Source organism: Alligator sinensis, unplaced genomic scaffold (assembly GCF_000455745.1).
Source record: "Alligator sinensis unplaced genomic scaffold, ASM45574v1 scaffold343_1, whole genome shotgun sequence".
NCBI lineage: Eukaryota > Metazoa > Chordata > Crocodylia > Alligatoridae > Alligator > Alligator sinensis.
The window spans coordinates 1,082,463-1,109,568 of record NW_005841947.1 but is presented as its reverse complement, the minus strand read 5'-3'; the positions used below and the strand labels follow the sequence as shown (position 1 = coordinate 1,109,568).

The window sequence follows — 27,106 nt, the reverse complement described above, 5'->3', positions numbered from 1 at the left end:
AGTCTAGAAAGTCTGATTGGACACTTTGGGTTTTTAGCAACAAATGCAGGCTCACATCTTAGTCGTCCATGCAAAAATTTATCTCAAACTTCTCAAGCCAGGGAAGGAAAACAACAAAAAACGTGTAAAAATGGCTATAGAACCACTTGCAAAAGAGATTGTTAGGCAAAAGGTAGAAGGAGATGATGCAGATTTACATGAAAAAGTAAAATGATAGGTGAAAGCAGAGTGGAGAGAGATGGGGGAGGGAACAAGTGGGGGGGGGGAAAGGAGAGGGCAGAAGAACAGAATGAACCTTTTACTTTTTAATCGTGTCAGCACCAAGGACAGAGACTAAGAGCAGCTGGTCCATGTTTGCCTGGGGAGACCTTTCCAAAATCATTGAGGGGAATATATGGATCTAAAATCAGCTCCAGGGCACAAAGGGAGATGTGATGGAGAGCCCAGGATACATTCTGAGTACTGGCTTCACCTTGGAGGTGAACAGGGGAGATCTATTTTTTCAATCATTTGCACAGTTTCTCTGTCCTGGGAAGGGCAAAGTTTGGCTTTCTCAGACATGTCTTTTCAGCTCCAGATTGCTGCAGAGGCTGAAGTGTTTGGCTTAACATCCTCCTGGAGCAAAATCAGATTGCAAAAGTAAGTCATTATTTCTCTTTCTCTTTTTTTCCTTAATTGTGTCTATGATGATCTTCTGCAACTGGCTAAGGGTTTTCTGCAACACTTTAAAAATATACCTCACCACTGGCAAAAAAGAAACAGCACCAAAAACATTTTTCATGACCTGCCACCCAGCCTTGAAAATATTTTTCTTTTGTATCTGAGTGTTTAGGGGAACCAACCTTTCTTTTTTCCTTCTTATATTTCCTTTTCCCTAATAAATTCAGTTGCATTGTCTCAGGCTCTCTCACCTCCTGAGTTTTTCACACGGACAAGGCATTGAAAGGAGACTGGAGAAAAGGGAGCTATTATTGCTTGGATTCATAAGTAAGTTGGTATTTTTTTCCCTCCTGGGAGTGGGATTGTAAGGGAGGATTGGCTTGTGTAATGTTTGAGGCTCTGATAGTTTAAATTCCTTGATTTTAATGCTGCTTTGAGATAGCTTATAGAGCTTCATTAAAAAAAAAGACTTAGCAGTACACTTTGCTTAAAAGGAAGCAAATTTATGAGCAGAAAAGAATGATTCCCAACAGAAAAATGTTAACTGAGTTGGGATTTTTTTCATGGGACTTTCTTTAATGTCAGCATTTAAAAATATATGAGTGAGGTGGGAAAATGACTTTGCTCAGAGCTCTGGATGTTCAAAATTCAGGTAATTTAGACTTTACTTTCAATTTATGTATTTGTTTTAAACAAATTGATCTTTCTTTCTTTCACTCATGCACACTCTCTCTTTTTCTCTTTCTCTGTTTTACACACACACACACACACACACACACACACATGCATAACTGAATGTGAGAACAGCAGCACATGAATATAATATTAAGGCTTCAGTGTCTGTTTGAGTTTGGGATTGTTGAGGTTCTGCTTCTAGGTTCTGCTTCTTCTAGGTTATCTTGGGGTTTATACCTTTGAAGATGAATGTGAAAATCCTACCTCTTCTGAGAGCAAGAGGGAATAGGGAAGGGGCCTGAAAGAAGGAGATAAAAAGAGAGAAAATATAGGAGCAGAGAAATATTTTCAAAGTTGTTTTTCAGCCTCCAAATTGAAGTATTCTTAAGGGTTAGGGTGGGGAAAGCAGGGGAGCAGGAAGTCTGAAAGTGGCAGGATCAAACCTAACAATAGATCAGCTCTGTTCTGACCAATTGTCCCTGAAACCAAGGACCATGGTTATGACAGGCTGCAGCAGGCGGGATCTGTACCCAGCTCAACAAGGAGAAACACTTAGTGCTTTGAGGCTGAGACCTATTGCCACTGAAACTGGGCTGAGAGCTGAATTCTCAGCTTGCCTTTATACCGCTTGCTACATAGAAGGTTTCTTTTTTAAATGCTGCTTGCTGCTTTCTTGTTTTGATGTGATTCTCTGTATGCCTTACTAGCAGTGGATCTTGGGCAGGAAAGATATGCTCACTGTCCTTCCACTTGCTAGGTCAACTGTCCTCTCCATAGGTTTGCTCAGGGCAGCTGTATGGCCACACGCAGAGCAAAATGCTAATTCTGTGTAAGTGCCTAGAAGATATTTGTCCATATTATAAACTGCAGCACCATCTGGCATGGGTTAGGCATGCGGATCTTGTCTCAAGAGGGGCCCTGGGGTGGAATAGCAAGGCATGCTGCAGGCCAGATCAGAAGGACATTTAATACTACTGTGTAGGGTATCATGAAGCCCAGGACTGGAACAGCAGGGGGTGCTTCAAGGCAGGAGTGAGGGGCAAAGTGTGGTAGGCAGGACTAGAATAGCCCTCTAGGTCATGGAGAAAAACAGATTCCCAATGCAGTTTTGTTCAACTTTCCATTGACACTGCACTGTTTTCTTGACTTTTTCATTGTCTATAAAGCTAAAAGATGTGGCTTGCTTATCAAAAGGGCAGGTCCTTTAGTAGGAGCCCCCTCACTAAAAGAAAGAGTTGCCATTTCATGGCCAAGGAGAACATTCATCACTGATTTATTGCTATGAGTTTGATACAGCATTTACAGAACCAGCAGCACTCTAGCTGAATGAACTGTGCCAATGAGTGACCCAAACTGATCTGCTTTAAATAACCACTGGTATGAATATCACGCCTACATCCCATCCTCAAAATGAATACTAAACCTGATTTAAAGAAGCTCATTTAGGTCTTCAGGTTGATGTGGCCTTCTGGAAGAAAAAAAATCTAAATGTCTTGCTGGTGGGCAGTCCTGGGCTGCTGGCACTGGAAGCCAGATTGATTCTCTATTGGTTCTTATTCCATGGGCAGCACTAAAGCCTCTGAGTGGCTGCTTCATCCCCAGAAGAGAGGGCAAAGGCAGCAGGATGAGAGACCTAAAGTATCACACCTCTAGCTTAGTGGAACCCATCTTTAGGGGAATGAATGGAGTTCAGTTTCTATTGCTTATACAGTCCTTGGTAAAGAAAGTGGGGTGGTGAGGAACTAATTGTATAAGTCAGTCTTTAATCATGTGGACCTCTGACAAAAAGAACCACTATAGGTACTGCTAAAAGAGCCTTTGATCAAGTATTTGCCTGAGTAAGACCTACTCCTTGGGAACTCTCACATGGAGGGGTTTGGTGGGATGTCTGCTGTCTCTGATGTCAATGCACTGTTCTTATACTTGCTTTTAATGTATAGTGTATGCCCAGATACGTCGGTGATGGGCACATCACCAAAATAAATTATGTCAATAAGTACAGTTAAATGCTACAGGGCAGGATACCAGAGTATCTTCCATAACTGTAGTTGGAAAAAGTAAATGAAAAGCATTTATCTGAGGAAGATCCTTTATAAAAGGAAGCAATAAAAGAACCCTATCTCTTGCCTCAAGCCATATTACTCCAAGGAGTAAAACTGTGACAGGAGCTACTTAGTGCAGGGACTGTGCATTCTAGTGTGCTTGGAACATACATGCACAGCACCATATGGATACCACAACAAGTAGAAACAGTCTTGCAAGCTAAGTAGGACTGGATCTTATCAGTACTTGAATGACTGGCCCTGAGCAGAAATAGTTCAGTAAGTGGCACCATTCTGTCAGAGTTCAGTGTGATCCAAAAGCCAGCTATGATTTTTGGAAGATATGCCATATTTAATAATGTACAAGTCGACACAGTGTATAAGTTGACCCCATATTTCCAATAAAGAAGTTAGGATTTTCATAGATCCAGTGTATAAGTCAACCCCACAGCTGTGGCCAGAGCCCATGAGCCACAGCCACAGCTGGCCGGGCAGCAGTGGAGCTCAGCATGGGGGGCCACTTACTGCTGCCACTTTGCACCCTGGTGCTGCTGGCAGCAGGTTACTCACTGCTGCCACTTTGTACCCTGGCGCTGCTGGTGGCAAGCCACACACTGCAGCCGATCTGCACCCTGGTGCTGCTGGTCAGGCTACTCACTGCTGTCATGTTGCACCCTGGTGCTGCTGGCAGTGGCATCGTGGCTCCCGCACTGTCGGGAGGTAGCTCCACCTTGCCTGCCAAGATCTACCTGCAGGGCAGCCACTGGGCCATGGAAAAGTGTCCCAGGGCCAGACTTGACAGGTGCAGAGTTTGGGCACCCAGTCTGGCTCTGGAGTGCTGGGCAGGGGTAGGGGGGAGGCAGGACCTTGGCCTGTCCTCACTCAATGCCAGGAAAGCCCCTACATGCCAGCACACCACCTCCCCATGCAGCAAGGTGCTGGTGCAGTGTCCAGGTGAAGTATTGATATGGTGTATAAGTTGAGGTGGAAATTCAAGGGTAAATACTTGCTTCAAACCTCAACTTATACACCATGAAATATGGTACTGATTTTGGAAATTCTTTCTGCCAAGTTGTAAGGGCAAACCCCAGATGACAAGCAGTCATTAAAACAAATCCAGGGGAGAGGGGTTTTTTTGGACAAAAATATGAACCTAGCTCCAGGGACCTAACCAAATTTTAGTTGGAGTAACTGCTCTCCTTTCCTAACCCTGCTCTACTGGTTCATATGGAGTGTTCTTCTCCAGCTGCCCTACAACATTGAGCCATGTTGCTGCATGCTGCTACACAGCAGTCACCTTCCACACAGCTATATTTTCTTAGCAGATGAACCATTGACTAGATATACACAGGCAGAGTATGTCTGAGCCCCATATACACCCTGAGCCCCATATTTTGTTTTTACTCAGGCAAAACCCTCATTGCCTTTCCTGAGAGTAAAGATGCATTAAAGCAGGCTCCTAGCCTGTAGAGGGCTGCAACTTCCCGAGTCAAACATGGAAGATACAAGTCCTCTGTAAAGGTATAGCTTACTGAAGTGGCTCAGTTTTTATTTTATGCTTTCCCCTTCCTTTTTTTTTTTCAGCTTCTTCTTGCCTTTCCAATGGCGCTGTCCGTCAGACTTGGCAGTTATCTCAACATGACTGGCTCTGCCCCTTGTGGCCAAGATAACTTAACAGAGCCTGGCTTGCCACCCTCCCATACTTATTATGCTCTCTGCTACTGCATCCTGATTTTGGCCATTGTCTTTGGGAATGTGCTGGTCTGCCTGGCGGTGCTGAGAGAACGCACTCTACAAACCACAACAAACTACCTGGTGGTAAGCCTGGCTGTGGCAGACTTGCTGGTGGCCACCTTGGTGATGCCCTGGGTGGTGTACCTGGAGGTAAGCACATGCTTGGCCAGATTAAATGGCCACAATACTATCTTTGCATTTATACATGAATAAGATGCAGTCAGGGTCTGTCTGTACCAGGTTTGGGAAAAATATGGTCCAAGAGTCAGATCCAGCCCACCAATGGATTGGGTCTGGCCTGTGTTTGGGCACCTGCCAAGTGAATGGATCTGGCCCATGGGTGGGCAGTGGCTCTGGCAGCTGTGTGGTGCCAAGCAGCTGGGGCTGCTTCTGGTGTGCCAGGTGCTCGCTCTCTGTGGGCCAGGGCTGCCACTAGTGCAGAAATGGAAGCATGAACCCACCCACAGCTGTAGCATGGCCCCTCACCCCAACATGCCCGGACCCTTAACCCAGAAGCAGCTGGCTGTGTTTGGGCAGCTGTGGATGTGGCCAGTAACTGCTAGGTCTGGACTCAGGGCTGTGTGGGGAATGCCAGAGCTGTGGGTGGGTGGACTCTTGCTATGCTGGGGGGAAGGAAGGGGCATGCTAGAGCTGTGGGCAGGTTCAGGCTTCCATACTGGTCACAGACCTGGAGGAGAGGAACAGGGAGAGGGAGAGAGAGAGAGAGAGGGGTGTGGCCCTCAACAGGTTACCAACACTTATTAAATGGACAGCCAGCCCAAATAAGTGCCTACCCCGGTCTATACTGAGATGTAACCATGTGAGCCCTGCCCTCCCCTTCTGTCTCCCCTTCTGGCCTACATTGCAGTCACCTATATTGTGCTTCCTGCTCCTCAAGCAGTCCCCTCCTAGGACTCTCTGTGCCTACAGCTTGTCTCTCTTTTTGGGCTTGCCTCTATTTATGGGCAGCAGAGACAGTAAGTGGGATGCAGAGGGCCAGAAGGCAGGAGCAGAGAATGCTGGGATCATTACTGGAGGACTTCCTATGCTCAAAGCCTCCAGTGCAAGGGTAAGTTCCAGGCACACTGCCAAGAAGAGTGGAGCAAGGATGTGAGCTGATACCCAGGAGTTCAGTAGAGCTTACAGCCCGGGCAGGATGGCTACTGAGGCCGAAGCTCAGAGTTTTATGGTGAAAATGGGCAGCAGGCTTCGACTTCAAGGATACATTCAGATTGACCCTTACAGCAGTGCAGTCAGAGTCTGAATGGTCACTCCTGAATCAGGCAGTTGCACCCTGTGCTACACTGTCTCATACCATTCCTACAACTCCACAGGCAGAACCTAGTGCTCAGATATGCCCCCACTGGCCTAGGAGGCAGGCTGGGAAAGTTGAATGCATGTCTTCCAGAAGGTGTTCAAGAGCCCTACTGGCCAGGGGGTTGGGCTAGCCTCTTCTGACCTCCTCATACATGCTGGCCTAATGAGGGGAGGAAAGACCAGGGCCCCAGCTCCGTGGTGTTCTGTATTGCGTGCAGTCAATTAAACCACTGCAAAGTGGAGTAAAATAATACTGTTCTTACTGAGGTAAACTACCATACATAGTGCAAAGCATTGCAGAATTCAACCTCTCCCACACAACAGTGAAGCTCTAAATAGTGGGCAACCCTGTGCTCAGGTTTTTTTTGTTGATGGAAACATATATAAAAGATTGTTACATGCAGGGTAATTACAAACTGTTTTTGCACTAATGCGAATAAAGTCCCAATCTGAGGTAAGCAACAATTACAGCTAATGACTATTGCTAATAGGCGTTAAACCTGGTTAGACCTGTGAGCATTTCAGAGACCTATTATTCCACTAATGGTTTCTTTATGTTGTCATTCTTCTAAATTGGTGTCCACTGTGTCCACTGTAGAATCACAGTGAAGCTGTGATTAGGAGAAATTATGGATCTGTTCTAAGAGTAGGCCATATTATTAGTGACAATGATGGTTAATTATTCATGGAATGTTATCATGGACCAAAAATAAGAGTCATACCATGCTCCATGCCAGATCATGCTCCTAATGAAGTCAATAGAAAAATGTAGAAAAATCTATACAGAGCTATTCTGTAGCTCACACAAGGAATCTGCAGAATTACAATGGTGGATTTTTTCATTTTAAGAGGGTTAAGAGAAAAAAGATGGAGAGGAAGCCAAAATGAGGGGAGGAACGAGAAAGCATAAGCAATAATGTGAAGATAAACAATAAGGTAAAAGAGACTAGAGTAAAGAGTTTTAATAGTGAAAGAAAATGCTTTCAGAAATCTAACCTCAGGCCAAACAAGTAATGCTTTGCATGTAGGGTCCCTTTTACCCCAGGGTTTCAAAGTACTTTGCAAACCTTAATGTATTTATGAGTGTTTACAAAAAACCTGTGAATTAGGAAAGTGTTATTATCCCAAACATTTTCTGGCTAGGAAACTGAAACATAGAAGGAAACCAAATTCCACCCCCGTGCTTTTTAATGGTTCTGCTTCAGGAGTGAGAGGGCATCCCACCTTGCAGTAGCAAAAAACTGATATACAACAGAGAAGTAAAGTGTTTTTCTAAAGGAAAAGCTGAAGTCAGTGGAATAGTCAGAAAGAAAATCCAGGAGTCCTGCATCCTAGTCTACTTTTTTGAGTATTACACAGCATTTCCTATAAAATAAATGATTTTTTGAGATCGTAGTAACACCACGATGAAACTCTTAAGTACCAGGGGTTATTTGTTTTTTCCCTTTGTTCACAAAATAAATTATCCTACCTTGTGGCTTCATTATCTCTTGTGCTTCAATATAATAGTCAGTAGCAGCCAACTATTCCCAAAGACGGTTGGAATGGATTATTCAATCTACAGAATCACGATTCTCCACCATCACTATTTCTGTGGTCCCCATTTGCCAAGAAAGGCATCAGGAACCTGCTCATAATTTATGGAGCAACCAAAGACAGATGAAGGCCTTATATTTTTCAAATCATTTGCCTTGCAGGATCCTCAAGCACTTTGTTAAACATTTTACTATGTGATCTACAGAGAACCTTTAAACAATCTGTGACTTTGACCTTGCTTGTGAAATTTAGCTTGAACCTTAATGTCCTAGCCAGCTGTTGGTCAGCCTATAGCCATGTCTGTCAGAGAAAGATCTTGAGAAGGTGATAGCAGGCCAACTATAACAACATCTGATAGTCTCAAATTTCTTAGCGCCTAACCAGTTGGGTTTCTTGGTATAGAAATACTTTTCATCACAGAGATTGAATATTGCCTTTGGACAGTGAGCACAGCTCAGTTCCCTTTACTGACACTGCTACTATAAATCTTTCACTGCTTGTGATACTATTAATTATGTTCCATGGCTAACCTGACTTCTGGAGCCAGTAGAGTAGATGGGATATCGTGGAATATTGTTGAACAGCTCCTCGTCTTTCCAAATGTCTCTCCTCTGTGATATTCTGTAGGATTAAATATTGTCATTCCTGATGTTCAGTATCTCTGTAAAGCCAATGGAAGAGAATGTAGAACCCCTTGGACTATGTGTACTGTCCTTTCTGCACTGATGGTACCCACGCTCTGAAGTTTTTTTCCTTCCAACGTAGAAGGTAGACATTACCTGTGTCCGGCAGGATTTGAAATCTGGGTGCAAATCAGCTGGCTGAAGAACTATGAGGATAATGAGCAACACTGGGAAGCACAATACTGTAAATGGTAAGATCTACAAAAGATCTTCCAACTGAGTGTGGGTATAAAGCTACTATCAAAGTGATTCTCCACTTCATGTTCATATCCAATTCATTGTTGATCATGGATTCCAAGAGACAGCATCAGTGCTTAGACATAATGTGTAAAATTTGCAGCAACTGGGTTTTTATAGAAGAACATAAGCATGCCACACTGAGTCAGACTGATTATCTATGTAGCTCAGTATCCTGACTCTGACAGCACCAAGTGGTGGGACACGCTCTGTGAGGATGAGGGCAAGGCTCTGTGGTGGACCAGCCTAGGTATTCTGCCCTGATCTTGCAAGCCACTGGGGATCTCAGCTGGCAGCTCCTCCAGGTGTGTACCTGGCACACTTCATGGACTCCCCTGACACCTGCTCCCTCTGCAAGCAGAGAGAGATCATGGTGTATGCCTACCAGGATTGCGCCAGGCTGCAGCCCCTCCACCACCTCCTCCAGAACCTTCTGCTGAGGTTCTGGCTGCACTTCTCCCACACCTTTTTATTTATGTACTCTCCATCTGTGGGCACACAAAGCCCCAGGACCTTCTGGTCAATCTCCTCCTGGCCGTAGCCAAGCTAGGGATATACCTGATCAGGAAGGAGGCTCTAGGTGGGAGGACCTCCAGGGACTGTGGGGACATTTTGCTGTGTCTGGTTCTTTCACATCTTGCTGAGGTTCTGGCTGCACTTCTCCCTGTACCTTTTCTTTTGTGCACTCCCCACCCATAGCCCCACAAAGTCCCAGGATTTCCTGGTCAACCTCCTCCTGGCTGTAGCCAAGCTGGCCATCTACCAGAAGAGGAAGGAGGCTCTGGCTGGGGGGAACCTGGGTGAGTGTGGGGCTGTTTTCCTTTCACTCCTCTGCTCACATCTCCAGACAGAATTTCACTGGTCAGTGTCCACAGACTTCTTTGAGTCATTCAGGGGGCATTTGGTACTGCCCTGTGACCACTGCTCAGTGCCCCCTTTCATCTCCCTTGTTATTAACCTAGGACCCTGACTGCTTTCCCTGTTTTCTTTTTATTTGTCCCAAGGAATTAGTTCTTGCATTCCCAGAAGCCTCCCTTTTTAAGGGGGGCTTGTAGTTTTTCTTAGTAGGCCTAGGTCCATGATACCTTCAGTGCAACAAATAGGCCTAACCCTGACAGTGGCAGGAGTGGATGCTTCATAACAGAGCTATCCAACATGTTTTGTCTTTCTGAAGTTCAATGACAATCCAAATTCACTTGCCACTTACATCCAAAGGACCCAGTAGCCAATTAGATGCCAAATCCAAAAACCTGAAAATCAGTACACATAGTCTGTAGTCTCTTTTTCTTACTAGTTTAATTCAACGGGCATCTATGCAGATGCCCTCCTAAGCTTTCCCCTGCTCAGGGTATCTCCCCTGAGCTGTCCAACTTCTTGGTGGCTGGGGGCCACAGGACACGCAGGCCACTTGCTTTGCCCCACTGCACACACAACATGGGTAGCCTGGCTGCCCACCAGCCACATGCACAGCCTCACCCCATTCCAGGCCAGGTGCACCATGCGGGCAGCTCCACTCTTTGTTGCTGAGTGTGGCATAGGCAGCCTGGCTCCCTACTTGGCTGCATGCCCAGCATGAGCAGTTCAGCCCCCTCCCCTCAGGCACACTGGCTTTCTTGCTTCAGGCAGCTACACATAGCAGAGACAGCACCAGCCACCTCCCATGGCCTGTGTAGCCTGAGGAGCCCAACTTCCTCGCCACCTCACCTGCAGTACAGGCATCCTGGCCCCCCTAACTATGCTGCCCTGACCCCAGGATGGGGCAAGGAGTGGAAACCAGGAAGGGAAGGAAAGCTCAGAGCCTCCAGCCACTGCTGCATTAATAGCAGTGCAGGCAAGAGCCCACAGGCTGCATAGTAGCCCCTTGCAGGCTGCATGTGGCCCCTGGGCAGCCAGTTGGAGAGCCTTGTTTTAGAGGGAGAGCGTTGAACAGGGTATATCTAGAGCAGCAGAGGCCAACCTGCAGTACGTGTGCTGCAACTGGCATAGACAGCCTCTGTGTGTCCTGTGATTGTAAAAGAATTGCAGGGGAGTGAAGGATGCATGATTAGAAATGTTTTAGGAACAGAGGGCTCGAAGGAGCCTTATGGACCCCTGAGTGTAAACCTTTACATTCAGAGGCAACCGTGTATCCAAAGAATCCTGAAAATCATCCACTCCAGCCCCGCACACGTCAGAACTACAGGAAGTCTTTATGGGTGTCTTTACACATGCTCCAGAGGTAGGGGGGGCACATCCTTGCATGTCTACAGGCACCCTATGAAACTCAGATTTGTCACAGTTTTTGTTACTCGCTTATTTTGCCTTTCGGCTGGAAAATTAAACAGACCTGCATTCTGCCATTGGGTAGAGCATAGTAGTTAAGAGATCGGGACCCAGGGGTGGAATCTGGACTCAGCTGAAGTCAAAGGGAGGTCTGTTCTTGATTTCAGTAGAGCCAGGATTTCACCCATGAGCTTAATTCTGAGCTCAATCACTGACTCACTGTGTGATCTCATAAAGCTTATGTCACCTCACTTGCCTGTACTTCAGACACGCAATATGAAAAATGAGGATATTACTTACCCACCTAACTCTCAAGGACCATTATGAGAATTAATTCAACTAATGTTTGTGAAGAGCTTTGAGACTCTCAGATGAAAGGTACCAGCAAAATCAAACATAAGTATCCTACCCGAAAGGCAAACTCGCAAGTTCTAGCTTTAGTAACAAAGATGACTGAAATGCAGGAAGTAAAGTAACAGCAGGGACAGTAAATAATAAATCAGATCAATACAAATTGTTGTAGCTGAAATAATCAGGATCAAATTCTGAACTCTGCTACCTCAGAATAAAATACCGAGTAAGCCTTCTTATTTCAGTGGAGTTCTACTACATTTAGCGGTTATGACTGGGGCAAATGAAAATGAATTTCAGCCCATCATTTTGATCTCCCATACAAGCATCCTCTTTTTATATGCTAGGACTCAGCATGCCTTTGGCCTGGTTTGAATGTGTCATCCTGAGAGGTTTCACTTCAGAGCATTTGCTGCCAGCATTTTCTTCAACTTTGCTTCTAATGGTTCACATGCCCATAGCTTCCTTTTGAGTTTAATGGCCTAATGAGCCCCAAACCTTGGAAACTAGTATGTTTGACATACCTCCACATCAGCCGTGTCATCTGTGTCTAGCTTTGATGGAAACTTCTGGCACCAAGAAAGATTCATGAACCTTCCCAGACCATATGACACATTTGTATTGTGTTTTAGGTTTGTATTAACTAGGAAAGCACATACCCTTTGTATGTTTCTGTTGCAAACGCTATCAGTGTTGCCAACTTGAGAAGTTCAAAATGTTCAAATCAGACCCTCCCCGCACCCAAAAAATCCCGCTTGAGAGTGGCTTAAAAATCATGAGATTTATAAAAATTATTGATATCTTGTACCAGGGGGTTGTTATTTTGTTTGTTTTTTAATTTGCTTTTAAAATTAACAATCATGAAGGATAGAAACTTACTTTTTTTTGTTAATGGAGATCAACACTTAATCACACGGCTCCAGGAACCGGGGCACAAGACACCATAAAATTCAGAGCAAAATTATAGACTCATAGAAAACTAGGGCTGGAAGGGACCTCAGGGGTTCATCTAGTCCAAGCCCCTGCCTGAGGCAGGATCATCCCTATCTGAAACTATCCCATACAAGTGGTTGTTTAACCTATTCCTAAAAACGGAATCAGTTCTGTCACATAGCTACAATGCATATTGCCCAAGGACACCAAAAGCACTCTAACTTGCTCCAGGTAAAGCAGGGGAATGAGAGCTCTTAGTGTCCCACCATTGCAAGGATTTTTTAAAATGCACCCAAGAGATCCAAAGAAGAAGGTCATGCTTCCCCTTCCCCTCCCCTCCTCCTCCTGCCCCCAGCCTGCCAGGACAGGGGAATGCAAAAACAACCCCTACCGTTTGCACCAATCTGACTGTGAAGTAAAATTCCTTCCTGATCTCAAATGTGGCAATTGCTCTGACCCTGCACCACATTGCTGCATTGTACATAGCTGTTTCTAATCCATCTGTCATTCCATGATCACTCAGAGCCAAGGCATCTAACGGAGCTCTGTTTCATTTAGTTTCTGAGTCCTAACTGATCAGCTCTGTGTAACAGGACCCTCTGCAGCACAGCACAACTGAACCCAACTGGAGGCCTCTCTAAGATACAGTTCACCACAACCTGCCAATGCACCTTCCTGTGGGAACAATGGCATGCAGCAAGCAATAATGAATAACAATGAGCAAACTAAACAATTGGGTTGTAAGGTCATGAGGGGACTCTGTGTTCATTCAAGCCCTAACTCAGGAAACAGCCCAGTGGTTCCTCATTACAATGAACTGCTTCCATGTCAATTTTTTAAGTGTTTCCACATTGCTTTTGATGGACTGTTTCCATAGGTGTAGCACTTAGTAATGGTGCCACCCGGTGCTGGACCTTGTAAGAGTATCTCCAAGGGGGAATTGTACCCCCTTCATTGCACCCAGAGGCGTGAGAAACCATCTTCAGGAAACCAGTGCCTTCTCCCCCAGCCCTGCACCCATGGTGTTATGGTGTAGGCTGGAGGCACGGCCCCAGGAGGAGCCCACGGTTCTGTACACGCCCCATGGGGAATGATCAAGAAAATGACTAACCCCAAATACTGAATTCACTTTGCTGCAAAGCCTCTCTTTTGCCATGTTTTTCTCCCCATTCCCTATGTCACATGGACTGGAAGTTTCTGTTGTAGAGCCCCGAAAGAGCTCTGTTGGGAAGGTGGAGTGAGCTGTCAGGGGGGACAGGAACCTGGGCAGTGATCTGCTAGATACTCAGATCCCATTTGGAGCCTGGGGGGGTCTGTAGGAGTTGAAGGCTGAAAAACCAATTGTTCTGCATGAGGGAGACAAAACTACCCAACTGAAATAAGAATCCAGGCTCTTTCCCCCTAATCACTAGTTTTCTTGCTGCAGGGTAAATTCAGGCCCTGCTCTGAAGCCCTGAGTATACTTAGCTTAGGGAGGAGATGCTGCTTCTGTGTTTCTCTCCTCCTACACAGCAAGCTTGTTCAGACAGTGAGAGCTATGAGTGAGGCCTCCTGCTATCCCATGAGCTGGTAACTGGAGGCCTTTGTTACAGTTATAAAATGCTTGTCGAGGTGATGCTTTCATTTATTTTTAAAAGCCTTTCTTCCCATTGTCAGCATAGAAAGAAATGGTGTGCGTGCATGTCTATGCCAGAGACAGACCCTGAGCCTCTAGCTCAGATGACAACTAGAGATAACTATGACAATGATGAGCACATCAGAAAAAACCATAAATAGGCCAAGAGTAACGTAAAAGCTTTTAAATCCATTTGGTGATTTGGTACACTTTCTATGCTTTCTAGGGGGTAGAGGTCACAGCACAGCTAGTCCCCTCTCCTCAGCCTTGCTAGCAGTCTCAGCACAGAGGCCATGGGCTGTGGAGACTGAAGAGATGCTTACACCCTTCTCCCCCATTGCCACCCCACACGTGCCAAGCCTGGAAACACTATGGTAAGAATGCTTGGGAGGCACAACTGGCCTCCTGCTCTCGGGAGATGGGGATCTCGAGAGCAGCACAGGGGTGATCCTGGAGTGACTCTGCTCTCTCAGTTCTGGGCTTGGCTTGTGCAAAGTGGGCATGGGTAGGTGGTGTTTATTTTTCAGCGGTAGCCCCCAAAGCAGTGTAGAACCATTGTAGACAACCCCTGAATACATCTTTCAAGGCTAAAGTTGGTCTCTATAGGGTCAAAATCCATTTCTTTATCTTCTAGCTGTCTAACAAGTGCAGCTGTGCTGAGCTCTGGGCATCTGTACAACAAACAACAACAAAGCATCTGGGTTGGACCCAATATCCAGCTTTAACAACCTCTCAAGCACATCCAGGCAAAAAAATCTCCTTTGGCCTTTCAGATATCCATCCTAGGAGAGGAGTCTGGGACCCTGCTTCCAGCCCCTTTTCTTTTCAGTCAGGGGGCTGTAACACTAAGTACTTCAGCTCAGTTACAGATACTCAGTTTAGCACGCAGGGAGAGATGCAGCCTCCGTAATAACTAGGACCCAGTCAGACTTTTTGGGATATATGGATTAAAACAACATTTTGAGCTGCTCCTGGAAGCTAGGGCAGCTGACAGAATGCATGGCATGATGTAATCTCTGTGAAGCCCCCCATTCAGCCAGCAGACCTCATCTGATCCTTAGCTGAGATGTGTCCAACTGTTGTTTAGGTGCAAATCACTTTGTAGTAATCCGGTCTTGAAGGGGATGAGGGCAGGGGTATCAGTGCATCTAAAAGGAAAGTTTGTAGCCACCTGGCCAAGTGCTCTTGGTTGTTGCTGCTGCCTAGCTCTCGAGAAGCAGATGAGACTCCTATAGAAGCCCTCAGCTGTATTAGAAAGGGGCAAACTCCCTTTCTGGAAAGAGCTGGCATCACTTCCACTGTTTGTCAAGAATGGGTGGTTTGGAGGAAGGTTTCCTTTCTGCTGCCCCTGCTTTTCTGAGGCCACCTGTCTCAACAGCTGTCAGACCAACATTTTTCACCAGCACTTGACAGCAAATTTATGAGGGATCTTGTAAAGGACAGCAAATTAAGGGCTTTGAGCAGTTCACAGTTCCCTAGTTCATTACAGCTCAGCTAGCAGAGGAAACAGTTCAAATGACTGCAAATCTCGCTGGCATCAATGTCGTGGGTAAGTCAGAAACATGAGTTTTGGTTAGAAAGCTGGGGAAAATGAGAGAGACAGGTCCTGACTATACACTGGTAGTAATCCAAGAGAAGTCTGTCCCTTAGAAGGTTCTGTATGTCCATATTAGACTGAAGAAGCAAAATTTAACTTAGCAATAGCTTTTACTAGACCAACTTTATAGCTGGGAAGAGATGTTAGGTGAGCTTTCAAGCACTAAATGCCCTTCCTCAAGTCTGGAAAAGAGGCAGATACAGTCTTTAAACTAAATACTGGTAAAAATAATTGCTTTTGTTTAGCCCTATTATGTTAATTAAATTGAACACTTAAAAAGGGAAATATTCAGGAAACCCATGGAGGAAAAAGAAGTTCTCAGAAGTAATTACAGACCAAACAAAGTACAGTTGCTATACAGAAACCTTTAAAGTTAAAGAATAAGACCATTACAAAGGGAAGAGGTCCATTATACCCTGTGGAGCACAGAATGGTTAGCAAAGAGAGCAGGTAGTGAGCTACAAAATCATTGCCTGTGTTAAGTCAGTGGTTTTTGGTGTCCAATAAGGTGATGAATTTTATCCCCAGGCCCATCTTCTGAAGGTTTCTTTTGGGGACAAAGACTGTGATGTCAAAGAAGGAGTAATTGTTCCTTGAAGAGTGTTCTCCCAATGGTCATTGGGTGCTTCTGTTCTTCACTACTTTTTGTGAGAGTTAATTCTGGAGAATAGTGGTTGTTTAGTTTCATGCGCACAGATTCCAGACTGAGCTCTAATATTAGCCCTCAAACTGGAAATTCAAACCCAGCAATTGGCTCTTCACACTGGCACTTGGTTAGGTGTTGACAAGTCAAAGTGTTGCTCTGAGTGGGTGTGGACCTTTGCCAAAATTTGAAAGTTGGATCAAACGTGTGACTTAATCTATTCTATCACAAATACTGGCCACCTCTGGAACATCGAATATTTTACTTTTCATGTTAAATGCAAGCAAAAAAAAAATTGAAAAGGACTCAAACTAATGTGTTCCAGGATGGAGCAGCCCAAGCAGCATCTGACAATAAGAGGCGGGGGGAGCAGAGATTGAGGGGACCTTGAAGGGAAGAGATACAGGCTGGGGAGTGGGGGGAAGAGAAGAAGCAGAAGCTGGGAAGCAGGAAGGAAGGGGAGAAACAGGAGAGTTTGGAGGGGAAGAGGTAGAGACTAGACTCCCAGTGAGGGTGGTGCAGGCACCTGGAGATCTTGAAAAGGAAAGTGGATGCACAACTTGCTGGGGTTATTTGGCCCCAGCAAACTTCCCTGCCCAGAGCAGGAGGGCTGGACCCAGAGATCTCACAAAGTCCCTTCCAGCCCTAAATTTCTGTGAATCTGTAAAAAGCCTAAATTTTAATGTGCCAAGAGTATGGATCCAGATCCAATATTCAAAGGTTGCTAGTCTAGCTTCTCTTCAGAGCAAGCAATGTAATGCTTCAAATAATTCTGGAGGAGGTTCTGGGTACGAGCAGGGTCTATGTGTATATGGCACTTCTTAAGTGGAAGAATTGTGTATGTCATCATCTGTACTTCAGTTTCTGTGATGGGACTTGTTTACTACTTATTTTATACCCTCTCCCTTTTTGGCATACACAGAGCTATGAAATGGAAATCAGGATTCCTGGATTCTCCTTATGATCTAGCTGTGTGTGACCTTGGGGCAAATTGCCCAAACTCTCTATGCTTCAGTGCTGCATTAAAAAGGCATAATAATACATCATCAATACTTGTAAGGACCTTTGAGATCCTGAGACAGAAGGGTCTGTAGAAAAGCAGCATGTAAGTATTCCATCCCAGGCAAGGCTGACATTTTTGTAACTGATGCTTAGGTGACTGGAGGTGTGTGGACTTTCAACCGCATTTGCTGCGACATCTTTGTCACCATGGATGTGATGATGTGCACTGCCAGCATTTTAAACCTCTGTGCAATCAGCATTGACAGGTAGGCACCAACATCTATTCTCCATGAAGCTAGGGGTAGGTCTTCTTTAGGGCTTAGGGTATTCACAGGTACTGTTTGGGTATTAATGCCTCCTAAATGGCAAAGGTAAAGCAGATACTTTTGAGAAGCCAGTCTTTCCTGAAAGTTTCCCATTATCATCACCATTATTGCTGCTATTATGGCTATGCTTACCCCATGCCAGACTCTGCAAACACAAAAGGGGGCACAAGTCCTGATGCCAAGATCTTGAACCCAAATAAAAGAGAGATATAAAGGGGGAAAGGAAAGAAGCAAAGCATGAAAGGGAAGAGTTCAAGTAGTGACTGCACATGGAATGATTTTCAAAGTTATCAGAGGGAGTTAGCAATCTAACCCCTATTGATTTGCAGTGGGTTTGAGCACATTAATACCTTGTATGCCTATGAAAATCTCCCCTATGATAGTTAAGAAAACCCAGTTTTATATCTATATCCCTATCTAGAGACAGAGAGAGAGAAAGGGACTACTCATGCATACTCTTCAAATGTCCATGTTTTAAAGCTTGAGCAGATAACCAGCAGAAAGGAATTGTGTTTAAATCAATTTTAGAGTGTTTTTTTAGGATACTAAGGGATAACCATAGGGATGGCCACAGAGCTGTACGGAGATCTCAAGATGTGTGCAGTGTTAAAGCAGGACAAGCTTCCTCCTGGCTTAGAAAGTGCAGGACAAAGGGACCCTGCCAGTCCCCTTCCAATAGGTGATTCATAGCAAACCATGCCAAGCCAACCTCAGGGCACTGACACTCAAGCCTACTGAAATCCATGAGAGTCTTTCCAATGATTTCAATGGGTTTCTTGTTGGAACCGAGACCAGGTCCAAAAAGCTATGTAGGTGCCTAAGTACTATTAGATGCCTCTTTGGGAAATCACTGCCAGTTGAAGCGCCTAAATTGGAGATAGGCACCTAAAAAGCATTTTTGGGCTGTGGCCCCAGGCCCAGAGTTACCAACCATGTCTGTCATGTACCCCAAGCCTCACCATCATCACAACCATCACAAAGCCCCAAGCCTCACTCTTGTTATTCAATCACTTCATTCTCTCCTTTTCTCTCTCTCACAGCCCACCATCACAGTCCCTGTTAATGAGTTCACTTCTCTGAAAAGTTTCTCCTTTCCTCTCTCCTTCTCTTTCCCCCTGTCTTCATCCACCTCTCCCCATCCTCCCCACCCAGTTTTTCCACAACGTTCTCTTTCTCCCTCACTGTGAGGCTGGTTCGTTTCTCAGGTACACTGCCGTAGTGATGCCAGTCCAGTATCAGCACAACACGGGGCACGGAGCCTGCAGGAGGGTTTCCATTATGATCGTCATTGTCTGGATGCTGGCCTTTGCCGTCTCCTGCCCTCTCCTATTTGGCTTCAATACAACAGGTAACAGTGACTTCCAGAGCAAGATGGCTTGGGAAGGGCTGGGAAGGGGCTGTTTCAGCTGCCAGATGTGGTGGTGTAGGACAGTGTCTGTAGGATATTTCCCAGCAGGCTGCAGCCACCGTGCTACATTCCAAGCACATTAAAGACTGTCTGGAGAGGGACGGCAGAGGAGTGTACCCAGGGCACATTCACCAGTGTATTTCTGGGTCTGGAGTATGCAAGCAGAAGCAGATGGGCAAGGCATGCTGGGGGATGTCCTTGTTGAGACATACTGCTACCACTACCATGATCAGATAGCTTTTAAGAGCTATGACTCCCTGCATCCAAGGAGCAGGGCAGGGAACCTCCTCCTGAGGGGGTTGTGTTTTGGGGCAGTCTTCAGTCTGACATGGAGCCATAGGCCCTGCTCCTGTTCTAGCCCACTGCATTGCACTTGGCCAGATCAGCCTAGGCCTTGCTCACGCAAAGGGGCATCTGCCCACTAATGTGAGGAGGACCGTTAAAGTGATGCAAAGCTTGGTGTGCGAGGCTGCAACATGTTACAGCCCTAAGAAACCAACCTAGGACATCAATAGCAATCTAGGTAGCTGCAGGGCACAGATTTTTAGTACTGTTTGGGGAGGGGGAAACACCCTCCGATTGGATGTCTGCTCTGCTTTTCTGCCTCCTGGGGAAGAGCAGCCACTAAGAGCTGATGCAAACAGGGGGCTGGGTTCTCCCTACCCCCTCAGGGGCCTATTCTTATGGAAGAGGTGGGGACAGAAGGGCAGAGAAAGTGCCCAGCAGCTCAAAGGGATTCAGGTCCCTCTTCCATCTGAGTAATGGGGATGGCTTCCCCTACCCCAATAAGCAACACAGCCTAGGAAGAGGAAGCAGGGGACCCTGCTACAGCTCTCTCCTAGGCCTGGGAGAAGGGGATGAAGGGCTCCAGGAGCTGCAGAGGTGAGGCTGGAAGAGGCAGAACTAGTGAGGGGGGATGGGAAAACTGGGCAGAATTGCTGTGATGCTTGAGTACATAATTTATTGCTGGACAGACAGACAGATGTGAAGGTGATGATGGATATCCACCACCTCTTCTCTGACCTCTGTTCAAACCTCTTACAGGTAAAGGTGTAACTTGCATGCATCCACCTCTTCATCTGGAGTTTCAGCTTCATGGTGTAGACCCTCAGCCTCATTCAGTACAGGCCACCTTTGGTCCATGTGGCACATTTGGGCTTGTCTTGCTGTGTTATTAAAGTATCCCTGTGGTTCCTGAACTGCAGAGGTGCTCTAGGCATGTGCTCTTTCTCTTTCTCTCTCGCTCTCTCCCCCTCCAGGTGATCCCAGTGTCTGTTCCATATCTAACCCTGACTTTGTCATCTACTCCTCTGTGGTATCCTTCTACCTTCCCTTCATGGTGACCCTGCTGCTTTACATCCGGATTTATCTTGTGTTGAGGCGGAGGCAGAGAAAGCGAATTCTCACCAGGCAGGGCAGTCCTGGCATCAGCTTCAAGCCTCATTACAGGCAGCAAGTAAGGGCCATGTGAAAGCCACATAAACATATCAAAGGGCAGGGCATGGCAGGGCAACCTCCTTCCCCCTGAGCCTGAGCGTAGCTTAATGTTCATCACTTTCCATCAGTGTGTAGGCTTGATCTTTCTCCCCTGTCTGGGAGGGGTTGGGAGTCAAGACATAGGAATGTAGTACTGATAGGGGACCTCCTGGGAAAGTGAGTACAGATAGTCAATGCTAATGAGGTAGAGGAACATGAATGCTATTGCACAGCAGACACTCCTCAGTATCCTGAGGTCTCACACCAAAGTTTCTGCGACACTCAAAGGAGGGGTTAATATTACAGGGATTATAACCCTTATCTCCAGCCTCCAAGACCCTCACTGGGTGTTGAAGGGGGGCAGATGCAGCTCAGTGTCCTGCAGCAGAAAGACCGAGCAGGCTTCTAGCTTGCCTTAAAATCATTTTTAGCACAAGGATTTTGAGTACTGGAACATCACTGATTTCAGGCCATTAAAATGTTTCTTAACTCACAGACTCAAAGGTTGGAGCAGCTCCCACTCACTTTACTCCATATATGGGACCCCAATGTCACACCAACCACTGTGATTTCCTTGATGATACTACATTGTACGTAAGGTGGAAAACAGGGGTCCCTGCTATGGATAATATACAAATATCTTTCACCGTTCTGAAAGTAGACGGTGCAAATCCAGGGCTCTAACTCATCCTAGTAGAGCTGGGGCCAGATGCTTAAGCACAGATGCATTACAGCAGCATTCTCAACCCATGGGTTGCGACCCAAAAGTGGGTTGCAAGGGTATATGAAAGGATCACAAATAAACTTTAAAAATTGAACAACAAACTTGAAATTTGATTCTCCTTTAAAGAAGAATAATGTGGGAAGCTATAGCTTTTCCCTTGCAGGCTGACAGAGTTCCAGCCAGCAAGGGACTCCTTGGGGCTGCTTGGAGCCTCCCATGTCCCTGCCAACGCCCCCCCCCGGCCACACTGGGGCGGGGGGGGGGGGGGGGGGGGGGGGGGGGCTAGGGAGCAGGGGGCAGTAGTGAGGGGCACTGGGGCACTGGGTCAGGACTGGCCATCAATGTTTACAAATGGGTCCTCGTACAAAAAAGTTTGAGAGCCACTGCTTTACAGCGTTCTGGCTCTTCCCACTGGGAGATGAGTTCAGGGGCAAGGCTCAACCCCAGCTCCTAGATAGTTTTTTTCTAGCCATCCCAAGGTTTGGGTGAGTTTGGATCGAGGGGGCTGATTCAAACCTACTGAATTCCCTCGTGCCAAGGAGTCCTGGAGTCCTCTCCCTGCATGCCAACTGCATGAAAGGGTCCCATTTCTGCTGTGGTTTCTTCCCTTACAGGAGCACAGAAAGAGGAAAGCTTTGCATCACCAGTGCCCAGGGACCCTCTCGCCTCAACCACCACTAAAATCCCCTCACCATGGACTCTCCTCCATAAAAAAGCTGTTGCCCCCCTTCAGCCTGCAGCGCTACTGCAGTTTCTGCCATGAAGCTTCCTTCACCAGAACAGGGACCACCGAGGAGTTAGAGGAAGAGAGGAGAAGCAAGGGGCAGCAGGGCCTGGAGGTGCACAGACTTGACAACGGCAAAACCATCTGCTCTTTGAAGCTCATGCACCAGCAGCCCCGGATGGTCCAGCTGAGGGAGAGGAAGGCCACGCAGATGCTGGCTATCGTCCTGGGTGAGTGAGAGGAGCCTTGATTACCCCACTTATATGGTGGGCTGAAGGTGTGTTTGGCAAGATACTGGGTGATCTTCAAATGGAAGATGCTATTGAAATGCACAGGGGTGACATAGAGTATTCAAAGAAATCTAACCAAGGGCACAATTCCAGCTGGTGCAAACTAACCAAGATCTCTGCATAGGCTCTTCCTTTACAAGAGCAAAAAACAGGGACAAGGAAAGGAGACTTGAACTTTTCGGATCATTCACTCAGCTTTTGGGATGTCCCTGTGTATAGAGCAAATCTGGGTGTAGTTACACATTACACTTAGACCATACTAAATATAAGGAGCGTTAAGAAGCATTAAAGATAGAACATGCTGTGAGAAGTTGCACTGTTTCTTGCCTGGATAGTTCTGACTTGCCACTAGTGGGCTGGTGAGCAGAGGCATAGCTAGAAGCCAGGAGACCTGGCCTCTGTCCCTGAGGTGAGTTGGACGGGGGAGTCTGGGAGCAGTACATCCTGGGATGCTGGAGGCCTGCAAATTGATCATTTTATCTCTGTGAAGCCAACTGAAGTTACCCTAACAAGAGCTAGGTAGCATCGCCCAGAGTTAACCTTCACCTGAAGTGGCACACCTTTGAGACACTCAGAGGGCACTTAGTTATGAGTTAACAAACTTTAAAACATGTGACTGCTCACATTTTAAGTGCCCATAGTATGGTCTAAGTGTAACTTCACTCTTACTCTCAACCAGACCTGGCCAATGCCAACAAGAAAAGTCCCTTTTGGATAATACCTCTTTGCATTGTTGAGGCCCTTGCTTCCCTCTTTTGGTTTCTAAAGTTTAATGGGTTACAGGTTATAGAGCAGGGGCCATCCTCGGCCTTTAAACATGGATATGCAGGGAGAAGGTGAGTCACCTTTAGGCTCAAAGGCATGTGAGTTATGAAGACTGTGAGGAGGGTAGGGTCTTGACATCTGGGCTGTGAACCTCAGGGTTTATTGGTTGCCCAAACTGAGAGGTAACATCCTCCCTAATATTTATCAAGTGTTGAGTGGCCCCAGGGGCATAGATGGGGGTTGCATGGGAGCAGAGTTTAGCCCTGAAAAGCAGCATCTGTTCAAAGTAAAGATGTACTCTCATCTCTCTTTTCACCCTTAGGGGCTTTCCTAGTCTGCTGGTTACCATTTTTCTTGACTCATATTCTGAACACCCATTGCCAGTCCTGTCATGTGCCCCCAGAGCTGTACAGTGCCACCACATGGCTGGGTTATGTAAACAGCGCTCTCAACCCCATCATCTACACCACTTTCAATAGTGAATTCCGGAAAGCTTTCCTCAAGATCTTGTGCTGCTGACAGCAGGGAAGAAAGGCAAGGGATCGTTCTGATGTAAACCCAGCTGGACATGGCACTCAAGGGCCTACTGAGAAAAATTCTGGCCTGCAAAGATAGATCCTATCAGCCATGAACGGAGAGAGAAACCGGGACCTTCTGTTGCATAGCATCCTACACTCATCAGCTAAAGAATAATCTCCATTAGCTGTAGCAGCATCAGGTCTCTGGGAGCTGTAACCACTCAAGACTGACATGGCCATGCACACTTCAGGAGATCAGGCTTTCTCTCCTAGGAAGCACAAGGCACCCACATTAGCCAGATCTGGGAGGCAACAGAGTGCCACAGAAGACACATAAGCATGCATTTAGGTGGCTCCTAGACCAAAATCTACTACAGTATATCATCACTGAGAATTCACCAGGACCTCTTGCCTTGCAGAAGACAACAGACACATGCATTGCTCAACAGAGATGTCTTAGCCTTGGACTATGCATCTTAAGATTTCACCCAGCCTTTAGGTGATGGATTGTCTTGCCATCTCTCAGAGCTGGTGGGTTTGTACTAAATCTTCTCAACAAGCTGTCAGGGAATGTGTCCACTGGGCCAGCGAAATTGCCCAAGGAGGCTGTGTGTGTGAGTTATGCAAATAATTTACAGAGAAAACAATGTTCCCCTGTGGACTTTATCAGGAGTGGCGCTCTATGTTTTGGTTGGTTTTAGATGGGAGGAGGGACCATGATGGGAAACACAATCCACCCCCAAATAAAGGGGACGGATGAGGCACTAAACCAGAAGAGAAGCCAAACTGCCAGCAGGTGTAAGTTAGCATAGGTCCACAGAAGTGAGCAGAGCAACGTTCATTCACATGGGCTGAAGAGCCGGCCCATGCAGATTTCAAGCTCTAACTGCTCTGTTTGACCTACCATGGAGCTTGTTCCACTCTCTGTTGCTGATACCTTCTTTTTTTTAATAGAGACTAATGCTACTGTGCCAAAAATTAAGGCAGGTTAGAATCGGTAAAAGCTCCACTGTGACATCAGATTAGTAGAGACTGCCCACAGGCAGTTTAGTATGGATTTGTTCTACGCAGGTAGAGGTGCTAATCGCTCCCTTAATGACATCAGACTGTATTAGCATGTTAGAACAGAGGCCCCCCAAGGTGCCATACATACACAGCCACTTCTCTTCCTAAGGATCAACCTGAGTTTGACAGCTATGAATCTACTGCATATGCTGCTGTTTTTTAAGGCCATTAAATAGGTGGGGTTTGCACTATCGTGTGGATGACAGCTGCATGCATCCATCTTTTGCTATGGGTGACTTTCTTCTGTCTAGCTGTCATCTGAAAACTGACAGCTAGGAACTGACAGAGGCACAGATCCTACCTGTCGCCAACCCCTGTGAACCACTCTCAATTCATGCCACTCTCCTTGTCAGCAAGAGCAAATCTATAGGGAAGGTTTGGCTTTCTTCCTGTGGCTGCAATAATTCTTCAAGTGCACACAACTCTGGCAGGGGCCTCTGTCATGCCCCTCATGTTAGAGAAAAGGCAGGACTCAGTCATAAGGGTTATGAAGGAGATCTTGATTGAGGCTGCTGGATGCTGACAGACCCTGGGCGTCTCTCTGACTTCCAAGCAGACAAAGCATTTGCTACCTATTGTCACCACACAGGATCTTCCCAAGTCCTCCTGGCCTGAAGTAAGCAGTCACAGAACAGGCTGCTGACTATGCTTCAGTCTCTTTACACTATCTTCTGCCAGTGCTTTTAAGTATATTCATACCCAGTAGTACTTGGATGAAACAGCTAAACTTGCCCTGCTGCACAGCATAAGCTGATCACACCAATCCTGTGCTTCACTGTCCTCATCTCAAGAGACAACCAAGCTTTTTCTCCTTGCACAGGGATCCCTATCTGGGTTGATCTTCACACATTTCTCTGAGCTTTTCTCACCATATCCAGCCTGATGCATCAGGAGCTCCAGCAGAGGCTACTGCCTTGTTCCCAAGAAGAGACTCAGTTGTGTTGCTAACTGCACTTGTTTATACACTTGTCATCTGAAGGCACTAATCTATTTTTGCCTGAAACCCATGATGCAGCCCCTTTGGGAAGTGCGTCCTCTCTTCAACTGTAAAGGTTAAAACTCTTTAGCTTCTGGGACACACAGCCAAGAGCTATTGATTTCCCTTTGGCTGCTAGCAGTTGGCATCCTCGTATTGTTTGCATGGGGAGGTGTCCTAAAAATCATGCTGTAACTGCATTGACCAAATAAACCATTGTCAAAACATTCTTGTACCTGAAGCTTTGTAACTCAGCACACAAACACCTCCCTAACACCTCTATAGAAATCTGCGTCTGAAGTTATTGAAAAACCTTAAAGTTTCACCTCAGTCCTGTGACAAATTAGCTTCACAACCTCTATTTTACAGATAAGGAAGTGGAGGCAGAGAAAAGGGATGTAGCACCAAAAAAAAATCAGTGGCACGGCTGGGTAAAAAAAAAAGAAGTAGTCTCTGTTCTAAAGATTAGGGACTTTGCCATCAATATGTGGTATTTGAAAAACATGGCCAATATGCTACTAGCAGGGTGGCCCACCCAAGTATTTTTTTTACTGACAATCTCCAAACTTTTACTGATGGCCTAACTTTTTTTATTGACATGTTTTTACTTATATATGTTTTATATAATGTAAATGTAATGCTTCTTCCAGGTCCTACCTGCTGCCTGGCCCTAGTTAGAAGGGCTGGGCCAAATTTAAGCATTTAATGTCAACCATAATAAAAAATTAAAAAATGTGGTTGTCAATAAAATATTTGCATTAAAAAAATAAATTCATGAGTTGGCAACCCTGTTTGACTGCAGCAATGGTTTTACACTGTGCCACCTCCTTCCCCCAACAAGAGGCTGCTAGTCACCCCCATACCCTGCTGCCCCCACCCAGCCCTCTCCCCAGCTTTACCCTCACCAGACCTATTCCCACATCCCAGCATGAATTCTCCAAAGAAGCCCACCTGCAACTCAGCAGTATTACAGGCAGCCTGAGACACGTGGCTGAGAGAATACTCCCTGCAGGATGTTGCATTCCTGTTTGGACACCAGGTAGCATTGCTGTGCTCTGTCTGCCAGAGCTTCAATCAAGCTACAACTGTTTATTATTTTACTGATGACTAAACTTTTTTACTGACAGCCATTTTTACCCTTTCTACTGACAGTCTGTAAATTTATGGACAATTGGCAATCCTGGCTATTGGGTTAGGCTCACATGAGCCCATGGCAGTGGTGACATGTAGCGGGTACACGCAGGTGTACATGCACCCCCTGAGCATGGCGGTGCACCCCCTACAAAAAGGCACTTGCTGGTTGGCACTTGCCACCCCCGTCCCCCCACTCATTGCTGCCATGCTCCCCCCACTGCCAGTACCACCATGCCTCCCAGCTGCCAGGGGCATGCGTCATTCATGGCCTATGGTGTTATTCCTCGCTTGGTTAGTGCTACAAGGCATTATTTAGGAAACAGAACAATCAAGGTATGACGGGTGTGTTGCACTTACCCTCCAGCCTGTGCTGCTGTTCTTGCTCTGAGCCAAGAAGTTTGCTGCTCCTGTGA

The 27,106-nt window shown here is 46.2% G+C and overlaps 1 protein-coding gene across 1 annotated transcript; it reads left to right on the top strand.

The window, feature by feature from the left end:
* Positions 1-285: 285 nt before the first annotated feature.
* DRD3 (dopamine receptor D3) lies at positions 286-25,767 on the top strand. Its single transcript, XM_006020143.2, has 7 exons — positions 286-639; positions 4,962-5,261; positions 17,441-17,553; positions 18,819-18,961; positions 20,281-20,477; positions 21,836-22,175; positions 23,323-25,767. The coding sequence occupies exons 2-7, from the start codon at positions 4,980-4,982 to the stop codon at positions 23,517-23,519; spliced, it is 1,272 nt and encodes a 423-aa protein (XP_006020205.1). The 5' UTR covers positions 286-639; positions 4,962-4,979; the 3' UTR covers positions 23,520-25,767.
* Positions 25,768-27,106: the final 1,339 nt, after the last annotated feature.